The 18,624-nt window shown below is 39.9% G+C and overlaps 1 protein-coding gene across 1 annotated transcript; it reads right to left on the minus strand.

Moving 5' to 3' along the window:
* Positions 1-791: 791 nt before the first annotated feature.
* Positions 792-17,140, minus strand: cep76 (centrosomal protein 76). The gene is made up of 13 exons (XM_041989153.1): positions 16,889-17,140; positions 16,509-16,664; positions 16,186-16,267; positions 15,863-16,093; positions 15,590-15,775; positions 12,131-12,228; positions 10,305-10,433; positions 9,996-10,187; positions 5,560-5,726; positions 4,888-5,047; positions 3,160-3,333; positions 2,761-2,978; positions 792-1,555 (listed from the first exon to the last, which is right to left on the minus strand). Exons 1-13 carry the CDS (start codon positions 16,949-16,951, stop codon positions 1,417-1,419), a joined length of 1,995 nt encoding a protein of 664 aa, XP_041845087.1. The 5' UTR covers positions 16,952-17,140; the 3' UTR covers positions 792-1,416.
* Positions 17,141-18,624: the final 1,484 nt, after the last annotated feature.

The following is an 18,624-nucleotide window of genomic DNA, read 5'->3' on the forward strand; positions in this document are numbered from 1 at the left end:
TGGTGTGTCTTCTGCTGCTGTAGCCCATCTGCTTCAAGGTTGGACATGTTGTGTGTTCAGAGATGCTGTTCTGAAGACCTTGATTAGAACTTCCTGCTTCATTTCTATCATTTCCATCCAGTCTGCCCATCATCATCAGAATCAGATGTACTTTATTAATCCCGGACTGGGACATTTCAGTGTTACAGCAGAATTGCTGCCATGTGATTGGCTGATTAGATGTGTTTTAATGTAAACAAGCAACGAACATGTGGACCTGATAAAGCGGACGGTGAGTGTGATTACTGCAATGATGTGAATGCTTATGAATATATAAACTCACTCCTTTATCTTAGGCTGGCTTCAATGAAATCAAACTGTTACATACAGAGAAGGAACTTTACAGAATTGGTTATTGTCATTTTTAGGACTTACCATAAAAACCTAAACATATTTTGACTTCAGTTTCTACTAAATGCAATTTAGACACTCATTAGAAGTGACTACAACATGCTGGAGTGATTAATACATGACCATTTGCTCTAACTGTACCCTAAACTCAACCCTGAAGGGTTTAAATGCTCTGACAAATGTAAAGTACTTCTGTTTTTCTCCTCTTCTCATTTTGATAAACTGAAAACAAACTGAAATAGAAATGGAGTTAAATCAGTTATAAAAAATGTTTCTTAGTTAAATTGCATGAAAATTTAAATTTTCTTACCACAACTAAAAGCTTCTTAGTTTATATTTTATACACAAATGGGTTAAAAAAATAAAAACAAGAAAAGCAGAAACTACAGGAAAATATCTAATAAAGCAAAGTTGGAAAAAACTCAGTTTATTTGCAAAAAATAAATAGTGTAAAAGACTTTACAAATTAAGATTCTGGTTTACTAAATAGAGACCTGAGCATGAAAGTGGAGCAACAGACTTTTGTTTACTGTAACTGGACTTAATGACAAACTCCAGATGTTTTTCTCTTTGTTTTTTTAAGCAGAGTTGTGAGAAGCAGGAGTTGAGATCTTAGGAACAGTCCGCAGTGGTCAGATTGCTCTCCGTTTGGAGAAGCAGGGAGGAATTCTGACAGGAAAACTGAATTAAGAGCTTTCTCGGAGTGCTACATGAACCAGAGATCACGTTGCAGCATGGTCACTCTGATCAAGAAATATGTAAAGTTGACGTTTATGACAATTATGAAATGCTCTAAACTTTTTGAGTCGTTTTAAATAGCACTTACAAGCTTTTTGTGGTGGAAATTTTCTGAGAAACTGTTTGCCTCTCGAGTTCTCAGGTGAAGGTAAGAAAACAACAACTTTTCAGTATTATTGCAGATCCAGGTGTTTTTAAATGGAAATAAAGTGTCCAAAGATATAAAATATCGTCTGCGGTCAATGTGCAACAGAAACTGGTAGCTTCTGCATGTCATCAGTCTGCGGGTCAGAGTACAGATCTGTATTTACATGCAAACATGAGCCAAACTGCGCATGCATTCTCAGGATATACAAACACCCGAACACGGACGGCCAGTCTTACATGGTCACCACGACAACACACTATCTCCTCACAGAATGGAGACCTGCAAGAAAAAAACAACAGAACAGAGCATGAAAAAGTAGTTTTTAAAAACACTGATGAATATTTTATACAGAGCAATGTTAATGGTGCTGAAACTGCCTCTGACAGGCAGGTAGGGCTAAAAAAAGTAATGTGAAACTTTGTGTTTGGCTAGTCAGGATGCAACATTGTGTCCTGAAAACATTTCTTTGACACTGAATCAACTTGATTATAGGCTTGAAGGTAAAAGAGCACATGAACATGGGCAAGTAATTCCACATCTTAGAGGCTGGAAATGCAGAAGTCCAACGGTTGATTCCTGTGATTAGTTAGCAGCGACATCAGGAGTCAAACAGGACTCGAAGATCGCTGTTCATGTGCTGCTGATGGGTGTGTAAATCAGGGTGTAAAGACGCCTGCTCAGAGTCACCAGACTGCTTCATCTGCAGTAGCTCCCTGTTTCAACTGCTTCCAACTCTGCGCTCCAGTTATGGTGTGAAGAGCATCTTTGCCCTCCTTAATGTTTGATTAAAAACCCTGCACCTGCTTCTAGGTCTCATTGTAAAGAGTGAATGTGTACGCAGGTTTTAAATTAAAAAGGAGAAGTCAGCTGCATGTCTGAAGATGTGTCCTTGTAAGAGTTATTTAATTTCCAACTATTCAGTCGAAAAAGAAACAGGGTTTGATGCAAGTCATGTTCACACAGGTTTTTAATAACACAATGAATGTTATGATCTTATTTCCTGTGCAAACCTCATCTGCGGACCAAGTATGCCAACAACACATGTCTGGATTGGAGGAGGAATGACAGAGTAAGTATTTGTTTTAATAAGAGAATTTCTCGTTACCCACACCTAAACAGTGTGTTGTAGACCAATTCCATTTTAATTAACTTCAAAATTCTGAGATTACTAACTCAGTTTACAAAGCACTGAATGGTTCAGGGCCAAAATACAGTCAAGATCTTCTGGTTCGCTCCCTCAGGTCATTTTCTCCACTTTTAAATCACTCAAGTCTTCACTGTGTTTCATGGAATATCCATTGCAGAGGGAATTCTTCACACCCTCCTCCTGATTAGCAGGAAACTGAGTAAATGTCAGTAAAATCCTATGTGGCCAGCTATTTTTTTTTTCTTCTAACAGTTTTTTTTTTCCAACTGAACTGTACAATTTATAGGTCACATTTAAGGTGGAAAATGTTTGAAAATGATTGCCCCCATCATCTTACCTGAGACAGGTGGCAAAGGCTCTACGAGCATTGCGGTGCAAAAAGTGTATGGGGAAGCCTTTGAAGGTGTGTCCATCTGGCACAGCCCTCCTCACTGCATCCTGGAACTCCTCATTGCCGCAAGAGACGCCGGTACAACGCTCCATTTCATAGGCCGACAGGGCTGAAGACAGCAAGTAGGACAGGTGGTCATCCCACAATGTTGCCAGATCCAAGTCCTGAGGGGGAAACAATCACTCACGTTTGTACTAAATATTTGGGATATTTCAATGTTTTTTAACTGAAAAGTACTAAATTATAGGTGGACAGATGAGGTGAGTTAAACATCTTCTAAAGCTCCAAACTATCAGGCATCTACATCCAGTCCAGCACAGTTTTTCTTTTTTTTTTTGTTTCTACCTTCCTGTACTCAGAGACCAAGTAGCGCATCTCCAGCTCCAGCTGGTTGCTGGCTGCAGCAGGATCCAGAGACGGGGCACAGAGAGGAGGCAGAGGGGGCAGTGAGGTGGTGGAGCCTGGCGCACAGACAGACCTCAGAGCCTCTTCGCTCATGGCTTTCCAGCGTGACTGATTCTGAAGGAAAATAATGGAAAAAAAGAGTTCGGTGTATAACCTTAAAGCAATATGTCAGGATAGAAAATTTGGCTGAACAAAACTGTTACAGACTAAAATTTACTACCAACAAACTGGCTCCTGCTGTGAGGACTGAAAATGGTAATCACCCAGCAGTGCTCTGCTCCAGCCGACCTTTGCCCTCTGACTGACTTAAAACAACCTTATTTACTACCTGTTTATGTTTGCATGGCTGTTGTGCAGCATAAATTAAGGTTTTAATACTGCAGCTAATTTTGCATTTTCAGTGTTACAAATTTTTGTTTTTGCTCATTTCTCCTCAATAATCAATGCAAATGACAGAGAATGTAACTGTTGAATAATCAAAACTTATGTAAGGTTATATAATGATCTGGATTTTGTTGAATAAATTCCAAACGATTGAATAATCAGTTAAATCATTGCAGTTTCCAACAGGAGAGGTATTCAGCATGTTACACTACAAAGTGCCCTATGTCACTTCCTCTCATCGGTTCACTGGATGGTCCATTTGCTTTCATATTGCAAGCAAACCACACCCAGTTTTAAAGCAGACTAGAGTTCCCTTCTTTGGTCTGCACCAGAGTTCGAATGCATATTCACACTGCTTCAAACATAGCAGCAGATCAGGGATTGTTTAAAGCAGACCAAACAGCATTGGTGTGAATGCCCCCTTAAGTTTTTAATGGTTCTGTATGTAGAAACATTTGGAACAGAGTGTATAATAAAGGAATCTCTGTATGTTTGTGTGCTAGTTATTCACTCTTCACAACAACTCTTCAAATGGTCTGCTTGCTTCAACCTTTAGTAAGTCAAGTCTTTAATCTGAGGTTGTTTTATGCTCTACGCTCAGAATCACCAATGTCTATATATGAGTTATTTAGGGGAAATCTGTAAATTATAGGCTGCATGACCCCCCTCCTTCACAGCACAAATTCTCATCCTGGGGAATCTCAAAAAACAGCCTTGTTGCTGTTCTGGGTGGATATGTCCAATCAAACAACTAATACAACACACATTTTCATTTCACTGCAGAGAAAGTACAGTTAGCATTAGCTCCTGCTCTTATGGCTCGTTTCATGGGTTTTGGTTCATTAGCAGAAACAGACACACACAGGTGTACTGCTCAGCCAGTGTATCTTCATAGATGTCCTCATTAAACAGTAAAGCTATATGTGCGTGTCTGTTCCTTGAAAACAATTGATTGCCTGCATATGAGGCAATTAGAGCACATTGCACTCTCTATATATAGCTGAAGTGCTTATGGGACATTTATAAATTCATACTTACAGAAAATAAGTTGAGTTACACTATCCCTGAAACGCCACTGCACTATTTTCAAAGCCATGACGTATTAATTCAGTCCTTGCCAACAAAAAAAGTGAGCAGTGTAATTATATTTCTGTGACACTAAAATGGCTCAATAAATGGAATAATGGACCATGAAATATAAGTGAAACTAATTTAATGAGTGACAGTAAGCTCAAGCTGTGCAGGGATCATGGTGGGAAACTGGGAGGAACATTATACTCCAACCTGGAAGTCAAAGACGCAGAGCTCCACAGCATCCGAGGGCTGGCAGTTAGCCAGGAAGGTCTGGTGGTTGAAGACACAGCCCACGGTGCGGTAAGGGGAGGAGGCTTTGGGTTGAGGGGCCAGGGGAGGGGCATCCGGATCAATGGCTCTGTGCAGATATCTGATCACATTTATAAAAAAATATTAATAACAACAGACCCGTTTTAACATACAAAACATGTTGTAATCCCAAACTCTGCAAACTAAAAAGACATAAAAGTTTTCTACCATTTTGAAAAAACAGACTTCTTTAGTGATTTACAACGTCGCAGCTCAACTGATTTATACCAAAACTTAATGGTGGGGAGTTTCTGAACAACTATAATATAATCCATTGTTCTGTGGCCAAAATCTGCCCACCACGGAAATTCCTTAACACGATTCTGGGATATCCTGGTAAAAACAACAAAAGAAGCTGACTGTAGCTACAACTGTGTTTCATTTTTGGGGCTGCAGGAAACTTTAAAATATATATCATTCGGATGTGTTTCTGGGGTAAATAGCCAATCCCAAAATAAAGTCTAGATTTTCCCATGTTACCAGTTTTTCAGTAGCAGCTCAATCCACAAGGATTGGAGTAAAAGTAGATGTCCTTTGACTTATGCATCTGTAAATCAAAAGGGAAACTGAAACCTGTGTGCTGTGAGAGTCTCCCAGAAAGTGATGGTCCCATCAGAACCACGGGTCAGGACCCAGGCATGTGGCACCCCCTTGGCTTTGGTGCCCACGCACACGTATGCATCCAGGCCGAAGCCGAGCAGGAGGCTGCAGAGCAGAGTAGCGTGGTCCTCACAGTCTCCCTGAGGAGGACAAACAAAGCTGGATCAGGCATTTGAATTGAGAATATCAATCACTTCATCAGATTATTCGTGTTTAATTCAGTTTAAGAAGTTTGTTTTTAACTTAGTTTTGGTTCTAAGTATCTTTGGAGTTATGGCAGATTCACTTAATTCTCCAAATAAGGAGCCCGTTGGTATGCTTAAGTCCCAGAAGACCATGAGATGTTCTGGTAGTTAAAATCTCTGAAAGCTTGTGACTGGACTTTTGGACTTGGATTATTTTGTTACATATCCAGTTTCCAAAAAGCAACAATTAATTTTCATGCTCAGAACAGCTCTTTGTTTTCCTTGGAAGCTCTGTAGAGTTCACTGTAAAAAAAAACATACAGAGAATTCAAAATCAGTCTCTAAAACTTTATAATTTCACTTCCATAACTTATAACATATACAGAAACCTAAATTCAGACATTTTACCGTAAAACATATTTTCAGGAACTGCATTCTCAAAGAATAACATCACTTTTTTAACAGATTCAACTTTCTCTTTACTAAATATTATTGCATAAAATAATTTGCATATATGTAAAGTTTATTGTCCTCTGATATATCAAACTGACAGAAGTGCAAAAGATATCCACCAGGGCAACGGAAACGAGAATTAGACAGGATTTGGAGCAAAGGCGATTATCACAACTTAAATCCTTGAAATATAATCATCGGCAGATTTCTTAGGTCCACCTGTTCAAAGGCTTGTTTAATGGCTAATCAGCCAATCACATGTCAACAACTAAACACATTTAGTCATGTAGACACGGTGAAGACGACTTGCTGAAGTTCAAACTGAGCATCAGAAGGAGGAAGAAAGAGGATTTAAGTGACTTTGAGTTCAGCATGGTTGTTGGTCTGAGTGTTTCAAGAACTACTGATCTACTGGGATTTTCACACACAACCATCTGTAGGGTTTACAGAGAATGAAGAAGAGAAAATATCCAGTGAGCAGCAGTTGTCTGGACCAGAATGTCTTGTTGATGTCAGAGGTCAGAGGAGAATGGACAGACTGTTTGGAGATGTTGAAAGACAACAGGAAGTCAGACAAGAACAACATCTCTGAACACACAACACGTCCAACCTTGAAGCAGATGTATCAACAGTTCAGGCTGCTGCTGGTGTGATGGTGTGGTGGGTATTTTCTTGGCCCACTTTGGGCCCATTAGTACCAACGCGGCCTGGTTTAACCACCAAAGCCTATCTGAGTATTGTTGCTGACCATGTCTTTCCTTTTATGATCACAGTGTAGCATCTTCTGGGCCCGGTTGTTCAAAATATTTAATCTAGATAAAAGCTATCCAGATTTGGTATTCCAATTTTCATGATGGAAGTCCCATAATCTATCTTATTTTTTTTGTACAAAACAGCATTGGACTGGATTACTCTGATCCAGACACAGACTTTCCAGAATTACCAGAAATAGTCTGGCTTTGGTTTGCTGTAGTTTAGTAAGAGTGATTCGTTCCTCAGTTTCTCAGGTAAGAAGCAACTTGTAGACATCATCTTCATGTTTGGTTGGCAAAGAACTCTTTGAGCCTCTTTTCTGAGTTTCCCCGACAACTTCTCCCAGTGAAGATCTGCCTTTTTCCTTTATTTCATTTGTCCAAACCAACTGCAAATTAAAACTGATTATGTATATAAACACTACATGATATATTATTTGACCAGTTTTCTGTTAGTTTTATTACATTTTGCTCGTGGAATCCACACTGCATCCACCTTTCTCCTGGGATCAGAATAATCCAGCTTTTTGGATCAAACGTATCCCAATCCTTCCTAAAATCCAAGATTGGATTATGTGATCTAATCGGATTACAGAATCCTTTTTTTTCTTTTGAACAACCCATTTTCAAGACTTGATTTAATCCAGATAACTTTTATCCAGATTAAATCTTTTGAACAACTGGCCCCTGATGCTACTTCCAGCAGGATAATGCACCATGTCACAAAGCTCAGGTCATCTCCACCTGCTTTCTACAACATGACGATGAGTTCACTGGACTCCAACGGCCTCCACAGCCACCAGATCTCAATCCAGCAGAGCAGCTTTAGGATGTGGTGGAACGGGAGATTCTCATCATGGACGTGATGAACTCGGTACTAACAAGGTGGACTTCAAGTTGGCTTTCTGACTTCCAACTTAAATTTCCCTTTTACAGCTAAAGTCATCCATAAATATTTATCTGCAGGGAATTAAATGCTGATCTGTGACCTTTATATTGAGACAAATTAATCACTTACAGTGTGTGTGTGTATGTGTGTGTGTGTGTGTGTGTGTGTGTGACAGCAGATTTGAACAGAATGGATGATGCTTTCACAGCAGATCTGTATAATTCATCATGTTTCAACACCAATCTGTTATAGGAAAAAAACCTAAATATATTGTTCTTGCTGCACCGTTGCTGTTGTGAGAAGTGTAGAACGTGCCATAGACAAGTCAGCTGAGTGAAACTCTAATTTCACTGGCGCAACTTTAAAGGTAAAAAGACCAGGGCTGAGCAAGGGATTGTTGATGCAGCTTGCTGGAAAGAGCTATGGCCAAGTCAGAATGATAGATGTTCCCCAGAAGTGCTACTATGGATGGTAGCATCAGAGCAAGCTGGGGACTGATGAGGGTAAATTAATTTTCTCTGGAATGAAACTCATAAATCACAGCTGACCCGGGCCACTTTGTGAGAGTTGTGTTGTGTGTGTGTGCTGCCAGCCACTCACAGCAGAGAGGCACTGAACATTTATCCTGTGGTGGTCTGGGAAATTCCCCACTATCAGGTCGAGAGATGAAAATGCAGCAGTCGGTCAAGTCTGCACAAATCATCCTTCCTCAGAAATAACACCATCTGCCACACTCAGGAAGGAAGCTGAGGTGGTTCAAGTAAACGCTACCTGACTTCAGGGCAGCACGGCATAAACCTGTAGCATTATTTAGATCCACTGTAGCCACAGAGAACGTAGCATGGTTACACTTTAACTGACCCTGGCTATTTTTCTTTTATTCCCACTTTTTTATTTCTACTTTAACTCCACATTTTTAGACCTCTGAGATGAAAGCTCCGTTTCCATCGCAGGAACTTTTTTCATTTACCTGGAATAAGAACTATGTCTTCTTCTATGTGTCTTTTAAGGCATTACTTATCCCAAACAGTGCTCTAGCACCTATCAAACGAGCTCAGAGGATTCTCACTTCACACACAGAGTTGTTTGTCCATTCAGAGACACCGTAGTAAAAATGGTAGCACACATGGCAGTTGCCATGTGCCCGTGGCAAATAGATATAATGGCTCATTCTGAGAGAATAAAAACATGTTATTTCAGTAACATGGTTAGATACCAACAGAAATACAGTTTTCAGTGATATATGACAAGCCTTTTATTTTGTCACATACTGGATCTTCAAACCAGCGTGTAGTTGCAAACATTTTACTTCTACAGACTTAACTCCATGTTTTGTTCGTTAAAAAATTGGAGCCAAAAAAGAAGAGTTATGAGAAGTGGATGGATGTGGTCCAGGATCTTTTGTGTGTATTTGCAGCTTTAAATCTGCAACCTGAAACCACAGAGGGGAAAGAACGGCCGACAAGCTGGCAGAGCTGAATCTACGACACACAGAAACAAATTCAGGAAAAGGTAAAAGAACCGAAAAGTGATTATAAGAAGCTGAAGGACCACAGCAGCCGAAGCGGGTCTGACTTCTGTGCCAAAAAAAATCCGCCTGATTACAGTAAATTTTCTAGAATTTTGCTCTGGTGGAAACAGAAACAATGCAGATTACCAGGAACTATTTTACTCTGGTAAATAAATTCCATGCCTTTAAAATTTCTGGAAATGTTGGTGGAAAACCCCATTACCACAGAAAACAGATTTTTTTTTTTTAATGGGGGCTAAGCAGTGATGTGATGGTTATTACCGTCACCTCAGCATGAAGGCTGCTGGTTTGAACCTCAGCTGGAGCCCTTCTGTGTGGAGTTTGCATGTTCTGCCTGCATATGTGTGGGTTCTCTCCGGCTCCTCCAGCTTCCTCCCCCAGTCCACAGACATGCATTCAGGTTAATTGGTATTTCTAAATTCTCTCTAGGTGTGAGTAAGTGGTTGTTTGTCCCTCTGTTTTAGCCCTGTGATGGACTGGTGGTTAAAATAGATTAAATTAAAAATTAAATATTAAAAATTAAAAATAAAATATTTTCATGGACACATTCATCATCAGAATCCCTCCCTGTTGTGTCTGCTGAGCAGCAGGAAACTTACCTTCCCTCTACACAGGAAAGCCATTAATGTGCACCACTGCTCCTGCTTGCTGCCTCCTCCTCCCACCACCGGGGCCTTCTCGTGGGCCAGCAGGCTCACAAAGCGGGCTGCCTGTCGGGGGCTCTCCAGGAGACGGCCAGCCCGGAGGACTCGCACGTAGGAACAGACAGGTCTGTTGACGACATTCTCATCCTGCAGAGCGTACCCACACCCAGAGGTAACGATATGGTACTGGGAATCTGAGTAATCCTCTTCCCTATCTACTAACACCAGTGACAGCAGCTAAAGTTGTCAATAAGACAGACAAACCTGTGCAAAGATCTTCACAAGTTTAGATTGGTGAGACGGTCGGATCTCCAGGAACTCTCTCCACCACTGTTTGGCATACACCAAGAAGAGTCTCTCCTTCTCTGCTGTCCTCTGTCTCTCGAGTGATTGCTAATGGGGAACACAGTGATACGAAAACCTAAATACAGAGTTTTGACTTTTTTTTTCAAGGGAGGATTGATTCTTAACAGCTGTATTGGAATTATGCTGTAATAATTTCCTATTGGTTGACAGTGGTTAAGCTGATTCACAAATAATATAAGAAAAGGATGAAGGATGAGGCTTTCTTATCCAGTGGCTCGCTCCATCTTTAATACACATTTTTATGGCACATACAATTAGGCCCTAAAATATTTGTACAGTAAAACAGTTTTCATGGTTTGGATGCTGGATGCCACCACACTGGGTTTGAAAAGAAACAACTGAGATGTAATTGAAGGGAGGACTTTCAGGTTTGACTTAAATGGTAGTAAAATGATCTTATAGTTAAAAAAATATAACTATTTTTATGTGAAATTATCTCATCTCAGGAGCTCAAAAGTAATTGGAGAATTAGCAAAATCGTAAATAAAATGTTTATTTTTAATACTTGAAAATCCTTTGCAGGCAACGACTGCCTGACGTCTAGAATCAATGAACATCACCAAACTGGGGTTTCTCCTTTGTGATCCTTTGCCCAACCGTTACTGCATCTGTCATCTGGGTCTTTCTGTTATAAGTTGTGTCTAAAGCAAGTGAAAGTCATGATCAGTCATGCTGAGATCTGATGTTTTGCTCAGCTGACAACGTGTGTCACTTCTTTGCCTTAAAAAAACTCCTGCGTTGCTTTCACAGTATGTTTTGGGTCATTGCTCATCTTCACTGTGACGTGATATTCAGCTGAAAGCAAATCTCTATAACATCAAATTTCACCTAGCTGCTTCTATCTGCTGTCACATCATCAATTAACACCAGTGACCAGGAGCTTTTGGAAGCCATTCATGCTTTCACCATCTAACCGCCATGTTTTACAGGAGATATGGTTTACTTTAGATCACGAGCTGCGCCAAGCCTTCTCCATACTTTCTTCTTCCCTTCATACTGGTACAGGCTGATCTTACTTTGATATGTGTAAAGAATGCTGTTCCAGAACTCACTTGGCTTCTTTAGATGCTTTTTGGTACAGCCTAACCTGAACTTTCTATTCTCGAGGCTGAATAATGGTTTGCACCTTGTGGTTGAACCACTTGGATGGACGTTGTGAAGTTTTTCATCACTATGGAAAAGATCCTGCAAACATCCACGTCTGTTGTCTCCCATGGACGTCCAGACCTTTTGAGTTCCCAAGCTCACCAGTGCGCTTTTTCTCTCAGAATGTACCAAACTGTTGGTTTGGTCACTCCTAACATTTCTTTTTCACATTCATTAGGAGCTCCTTTGACCACATGTTGTGGGTTCACAGCAACAGATTACAGATGCCACACTCAGAATCAACTCCAGACCTTTTACCTGGTTTGGTTGATGATGGATTAATGAGGGAAGAGCCCATGAAATAGTTTTAAAGTTAACTGTCTAATTACTTTTGGTCCCTTGAAAAGGAGGCAGCTTCATTAAAGAGCTGTAATTCCTACATCTTTCCTCCCATTTTGATGTGAACACCCTCAAATTAAAGCTGTGAGTCTGCGCTTTAAGCCCATGTTGATTAGATAACTGTATCTTAAAAATGTTTTGGTAAAAAGCTAAAATAAAAACAAACTTGTGTCAGAATCTAAATATATGAGGACCTGACTGTATATTTAATGACTGATACAATAATCTGTTATGCTAACCTGTGTGGTGACGATGTCTGCGCTCAGAGTCTCTGGGAGAGGAGGATAGAGCTCCAGACTGACGGTCAAAACACCAGCTGGAACTTTGCATTCACTTCCTGTTGACATACAAAACTTGTTCAAAAGCTGCTAAATTCAGATGAGAATATGAGCAAAAACTATTAGTAATTTATGACATTAGCATGTATCATACTATAATTTTCTACAACAATATTTAGGTAAAAGGTTCTCTGTATTTCTGAAGGAAATATTCCACTTTTTTACTCCACATTTCCTTTAAAGCTCCAGTTATAATACAAATCATGATAAAAGTCTTACTTCAGCAGGAAATTGTGCTACTTCAATATTCTACCACATAAAACTGGTTATGGTCATAAACAGCGTAAGTAGGACTACATCTCATTCCCTATTCAGTGAATGGGGACATAAAATGTGGTAATCTGACTGTGTCCATAACACATATCCCAGCAACATTCAACACCGGCCATTACTGTTTACTCTGTTTTTATTAGAAGCCTTCCTATCGGAGGGAAATGACCCAGCAGGATGGAGGTGGCAGCTGTTTGCATTCTCTAAAACACCAAGAAAAGAAGCTCCAGAAGAAGATCCTTTCTTATCTCTGATCCGCTGTACTATGGCCAGTTCTTTGAACCAGCAGGTGATTCTCAAGTAGAGAAAACTAAATTATACATGTTCACTTGAAAGTGGAAGTAGCATTATGGGAAAGTATTTACTTCCTATTCCTTTTAATAAGAATAGAGATGTACTACTTGCTGGTCAACATGAGCCAAAGCTTCTAGCAGCTAAGGATCCTTTAAGATCACATGTTGAATTAAATCCTTGTAATCCTTAAACTTTTACTCTATAATGTATGTTCACTGTTACTAGGTCCACCTTACTAGTACTGGGTTTAACACACTCTTTCCTTCAGAACTGACCTAATTCTTGGTGTCATAGACTCAACAAGTTGGTGGAAACATTCCTAACTCTATATTGTCATGACAGCATCACACAGTTGCTGCAGGTTTGTCGGCTGCATCCATGATGAGAATCTCCCGTTCCACCACATCCCAAAGCTGCTCTACTGGACTGAGATCTGGTGACTGTGGAGGTCGTTGGAGTCCAGTGAACTCATTGTCATGTTCTAGAAAGCAGCTGGAGATGATCTGAGCTTTGTGACATGGTGCATTATCCTGCTGGAAGTAGCATCAGAAGATGCTCCACTGTGGTCATAAAGGGATGGACATGGTCAGCAACAATACTCAGGTAGGCTGTGCTGGTTCAACCAGGCCACGTTGTAGTAAAAGATCAAATACTATTACACCACCAGCAGCCTGAAGCATTGATCCAAGGCAGGATGGGTCCATGTTTTCATGGAACATTTCTCCATTTCTATTGTCCAGTGTTGGTGAGTGTGTGTGAATTGTAGCCTCAGTTTCCTGTTCTTAGCTGGCAGGAGGCACCCGGTGTGTCTTCTGCTGCTGTAGCCCATCTGCTTCAAGGCTGGACGTGTTGTGTGTTTAGAGATGCTGTTCTGCAGACGTTGGTGGGAACCAGTGCTGATTTGACTTCCTGTTTCCTTTCTATCATCTCCAACCAGTCTGTCCATTCTCCTCTGACCTCTAGCATCAATCATCAGAATCAGCCGTACTTTATAAATCCCAGACTGGGAATTTTCAGTGTTATAGCAGAATAATAAAGTGGCATGAAAATCCCAGTAGGTCAGCAGTTTCTGAAACACACATACCAACAACCATGCCACAGTCCAAGTCAGTTAATCCTCTTTTTTCCTCCTTCTGATGCTCAGTTTGAACTTCAGCAGGTCGTCTTCACCATGTCTACATGACGAGTTGCTTCCATGTGGTTTTTAAATGTTCTGATGAAGACTGTTTCATTCAGCAGAGTCACTCTAAATATTTGTAAAGTTCTAATCTCAGATAACGCGTTTAAGTTAATAAAACCTAGAAAAAATATTTGAAATAATAACAATTCAGAAATTACTACAATGACCGTAGATTCAGCTCATTAAACTGAGCGCGGAAGTGTCGTCACCTGTGTGTGCGTGCAGGTGTCTATATGCGTGGCATCAGGGCGGGACTCCCCCGTAGACACAAAGAGCAGCTCCGTCATGCCACCATGTACATCAGATAACTGCATCAGAAAGTATAAACCTGCTCTAGAGGAAAGGGAACTTGCAGTGACTTCTGCTCTGACTGGGTGCTGGATAGAAAACCAGATCAAATAACAGGAACTATTATCTCCATTTTCACACCTGTACTGCAGCCTTGAAATGTTCTTCACCCATTTTGAAGGGTCTCACATAAGAAGGTAAACGTACCAAACATTCACTCTTCCTAAAGAGACAGATCCCTACATACAACTCCGGGAAATGACTGAGTCAGCACACCTGTTTATCCAGAAGGTAATCCTCTGGAGCATTAACTGCAAGCAGGTGTGTGTGCTGACAATCACTGTTTCACACTCATTTTTTCTTCTTTTGCTACTTTTGACCTCCTGGCAAACATTGTGGACACATCTATGTGATGCAGTAATACTATCAACAGAAAAACAGTAACTTCTACTTGTAGATAAGAAGCATCATCAGACATTCTCATTGAGCTGTAAACAAAACAAAACCCTCTTCACTTATTTTTCCTTCAATGTCCTTCCTCCTGTGTTCTTTGTACTCAACATTCCTCTGGAAAAGCTTCCAGCTGTGACAATGGCATGAAGTGAAAAGTCCATAACAAAATGCAGAAAGACTCTGATGTTTACGTGTGAGGGCAAATTATAAAGTTCAGCTGAGAGCGAAGACAAAGTCCACATGACATCTCACATTTTGTTATATGATCATACAGGGGAATATTTAAACCATTATCTTGACATTGATTAAACCTATAAAAAGTCAACATATTTCTAAGTTTTTCCATCTACATAAACCCTTCAAGGTTTAAAGTCGTGTAGCTGTAACATCACCAATGAGTCATTCAGTTGCTAAGAATATGCAAAGTGTGACTGTGCTTGCACCAATTGTCAGCAGCTTGACGACACCTCCCCCCGTTCAGTGCATTTCACTCAGACGTCACACTTCGACGCCTTTTGCACATTCATCCCAACCAGATAGAGGCTGCATGCCAACATATCTATGTGTGCTTTCAAATAGTGACCTGTCATTCAGGAATGAGAGGTGTGATAAAACATAAATGCCCAGTTCAGTACAGCATGTTTCACGAACGTGACCTTACAGTAGAACAACCTGCAACTAAATCTTAGAAAATATTTTCTTTAGTAACAGAACTCCTCTTGCAGTTTGTATTTATGGGGCCTGGGAGAAGGGACACGTTTCTGTTTGTAGTATAATGTTACTACAAATGTATAGGAGTAACATCATTTCTGAAATTTAATAAAAGGTACTTCTCATCAGGAGCTGTTAAAGCAGCTGAAATCATTGTTGCTCACCAACGCCCATCAACTCCACAGCAAAGCAGGTTTTGCCACTTGACGAGCTGAGGACCGTCCTCCAGTCCAGGAAGTGGGACGAGACCAGCGTTGTCTCACTGGATGTGTCCGTCTTAATAAGAACAAAGTGGACTGGATCACATAAGGACAGCATGGTGGTTGCATCTGCCATTTTACTGCCATCGCCTGCAATACCATAAATAATTGAAAAAATTTAAGAGCAGTAAAGAAATACATACTGTATACAGGTATATTAAGTTACAGCTGCTTTACTTTTTGTTACGCCATCCTTGTGGATCTCCAAGAGGAAGCCTTCCTTCATGTCAGGCTCGCAAGCGCACGGCACTGGTTTAGAGCGAAATCTCTGGTTGCGAAAGTGCAGGTAGAGTGTAAATGTAGAACACACCTGGCCAGGTAATGGCTCTGGCTCCTGGAGGTGCTCAAGAAATGCTTTACCTCCAAGTACTTGGAGATAGAGGTATCGCCTTGATGGATCAATACTGGCTGAGAGAGAAGAGGGGAAAAGTAAGTGAATGTCCAAGAACATAGTACATTATTATATCAGTTCGTGTGAGTTTGTACAGGATGTTTCTTACTTTTCTTTGGCTGAAAAACATCTTTCTCAACATGAGTGGCGGGCTTGGGCGTAGATCCTGACTGTGCATCTGTGGTTGTTTCCTAACAAGGCAGAAAAAAGTTCTCACTCTTGTTTTATAATAAATCTCAAAAATGAACAATTAATAATAAAAATATTAGTTATTGTTGTGGAAAAATGAAACTAATTGTAGTTTTTATTTAATTACAGTTTATGTTTTTTCCCCAACATTTTTAATATTTATCGACCAGGTGATGTCTCAGCTTGATATAGGGTAAATTAGAGTCCATAAAGTTTGAAACTGTCTGCAAAGTCTTGAGAAACCTGGCCAAAGTGGAGGTCTTTCATCACTTCATCTATGATGCCCCTGCGCTGCAGAGCACGTAGGAAATCTGCTTCAGTCAGAGGCCCATGTGCTGAGCTTTGGTCATCTCTTACAGTCTCAGCCAACACTTCGCGGATTTTCCCATGAATATCCATCTGACAGAGAGAGGGAAAAAAAAACTTTTATTCTCACTGCATTTATTTTAATAATAGATATGCAGATAAAAGGAGAAAATCACAAAGAAAGGCTTCAAAGGCTTTCTTGCTTCGTGAGAGAAAAAAATGAAGCGCTCATGTTGAATCATACGAAGAACGGAAATTACAGCATTAAGATAATTCATTAGTTAAAATAAGTAAGTTAGGCAATGTTGTTTTCTCACCTTGAGCAGGTGACTGTGTATGATTTGCTTCAACTCGGATGCTTTCTCCGGAGGTAGAGACATTACAGGTGATTAGCTCCGCTAAGTTTACAGCCAAAACTTATACCTTTATTAACAAACGTGCACTGTTTTGAACAACAAATAACGACGTCGTTTCCGTTTTGAGCTATACTTGAAATTTATGTACATTCGTCGCCTGTAGAGCAACCAGTTTTCTTGTGTTGACAATTCGCAATTGCCAGTTTAAACTTTGGCGAGACAGCAAGCGGGAATCCATCTCTACCGATGCCTGAAGAAAATAAAATTAACTTTAAGAAGCGTAGTATTTCAGCATTTAACAAAGTTGCATAATGTAAGTTAATTACAATGTTAATATGGAAATGTATTTTAATAGATTAATAATTATGTCTATTTTGTGTTTGCTGAAGAAGAAAAAAATAAATTTTATTCAGGGATCATATTGGTTACCCTACTACGATCACATTCAGCGGCACAGTGCAAATAGGACCCTTTAAGAAATTTGTAGTTTAAAACATAATTCGGTGCAATTTGTCTTTCGGCGTGTGTAGTGTGTCCTTTTAAGTCGTTTTCAGTTTCTTAATTTTCTTTTCACGTAGAAATAGCCCGAGTCAATTTAGATACATCTAACTAAACAAGTTTGATCTCCATAATATTTCTAACTAATATTTCAATACTTCAGGTTAATTACAGTATTTGATCCCTGGAGTAATTGGGACTCGATATAGGACAGGAAGGAGGGAATAAAACTTACACATTTCTCTAGTTTATCATAGCCATTCTAGATACAGTTGGCAGTGTGCATAAGTGGAGATTTCTCTCTTGCGTGTCTTAGTGGTTCCCAACCAGGGAACTGGGACCCCCCCGAGGGTCACAAGGGGTCCCCAAAATTTAGAACATTTAGAGCGTTGTGATTAATGTCCACACATTTGGCATGGTTGCATGGTGTTTTTAATTCTGAATTAATTATTTAGAATTTAATAATTTGAAATTAAAATATTCTCCTTTGCATACTACTAATTCCGATTTGAGGGTTACACGGAAAACACGTTTAATCACCTTTATTCAGTTCCACTTAAGATCTCGGGGTCGGATGTGATGTATTTACATCTATGAGAAGAAAACAAACTCCAGTTCCTGCTTCTTTTTGTTTCGTCTACAAAATGTAGGACCACATAACAACAACCATTTTCGCTCTGAATTTGATTATAGTGTTGAAGCAGCAGCTCAACATCAGCACAATACTTCACGTTCGTTAGGTGGGGAGGATACGGGAGCTAGAATACCATACCGTCATCGCAACGGGACGCGGGAACGAGCATGCGCAGAACGACTGGAATTAATTTAAAGTGGAATGAACATGATTGAGGAATTATTCAATTCAGGTTTAAAATGAGAATAAACCAGCCAAGAAAGAAAGTAAGGTTATATGTTATTTTAACTTAAGCTTTATAGAAGGACAGGACTCAGCCAGAATACATTATTTATGGTGAGAATCTCACTTTTAAAAGCATAAAACCAAGCATGGTTTCAGCATGACCTTTTAGTGTTTGTATTAAGGGGGTCCCCAAGGAAAATAGGTTTGGAACCACTGATATAAACTATAACAACGGTGATGTTGCAACTAATAAAAGGCTATTAATAGTTGCATTAAATGCATTAAAATTATTTTACATTTACAGTGTTAGAAAGATACACACATTTTAAATCCTTGAGTT

Source organism: Melanotaenia boesemani, chromosome 6 (assembly GCF_017639745.1).
Source record: "Melanotaenia boesemani isolate fMelBoe1 chromosome 6, fMelBoe1.pri, whole genome shotgun sequence".
Taxonomy (NCBI): domain Eukaryota; kingdom Metazoa; phylum Chordata; class Actinopteri; order Atheriniformes; family Melanotaeniidae; genus Melanotaenia; species Melanotaenia boesemani.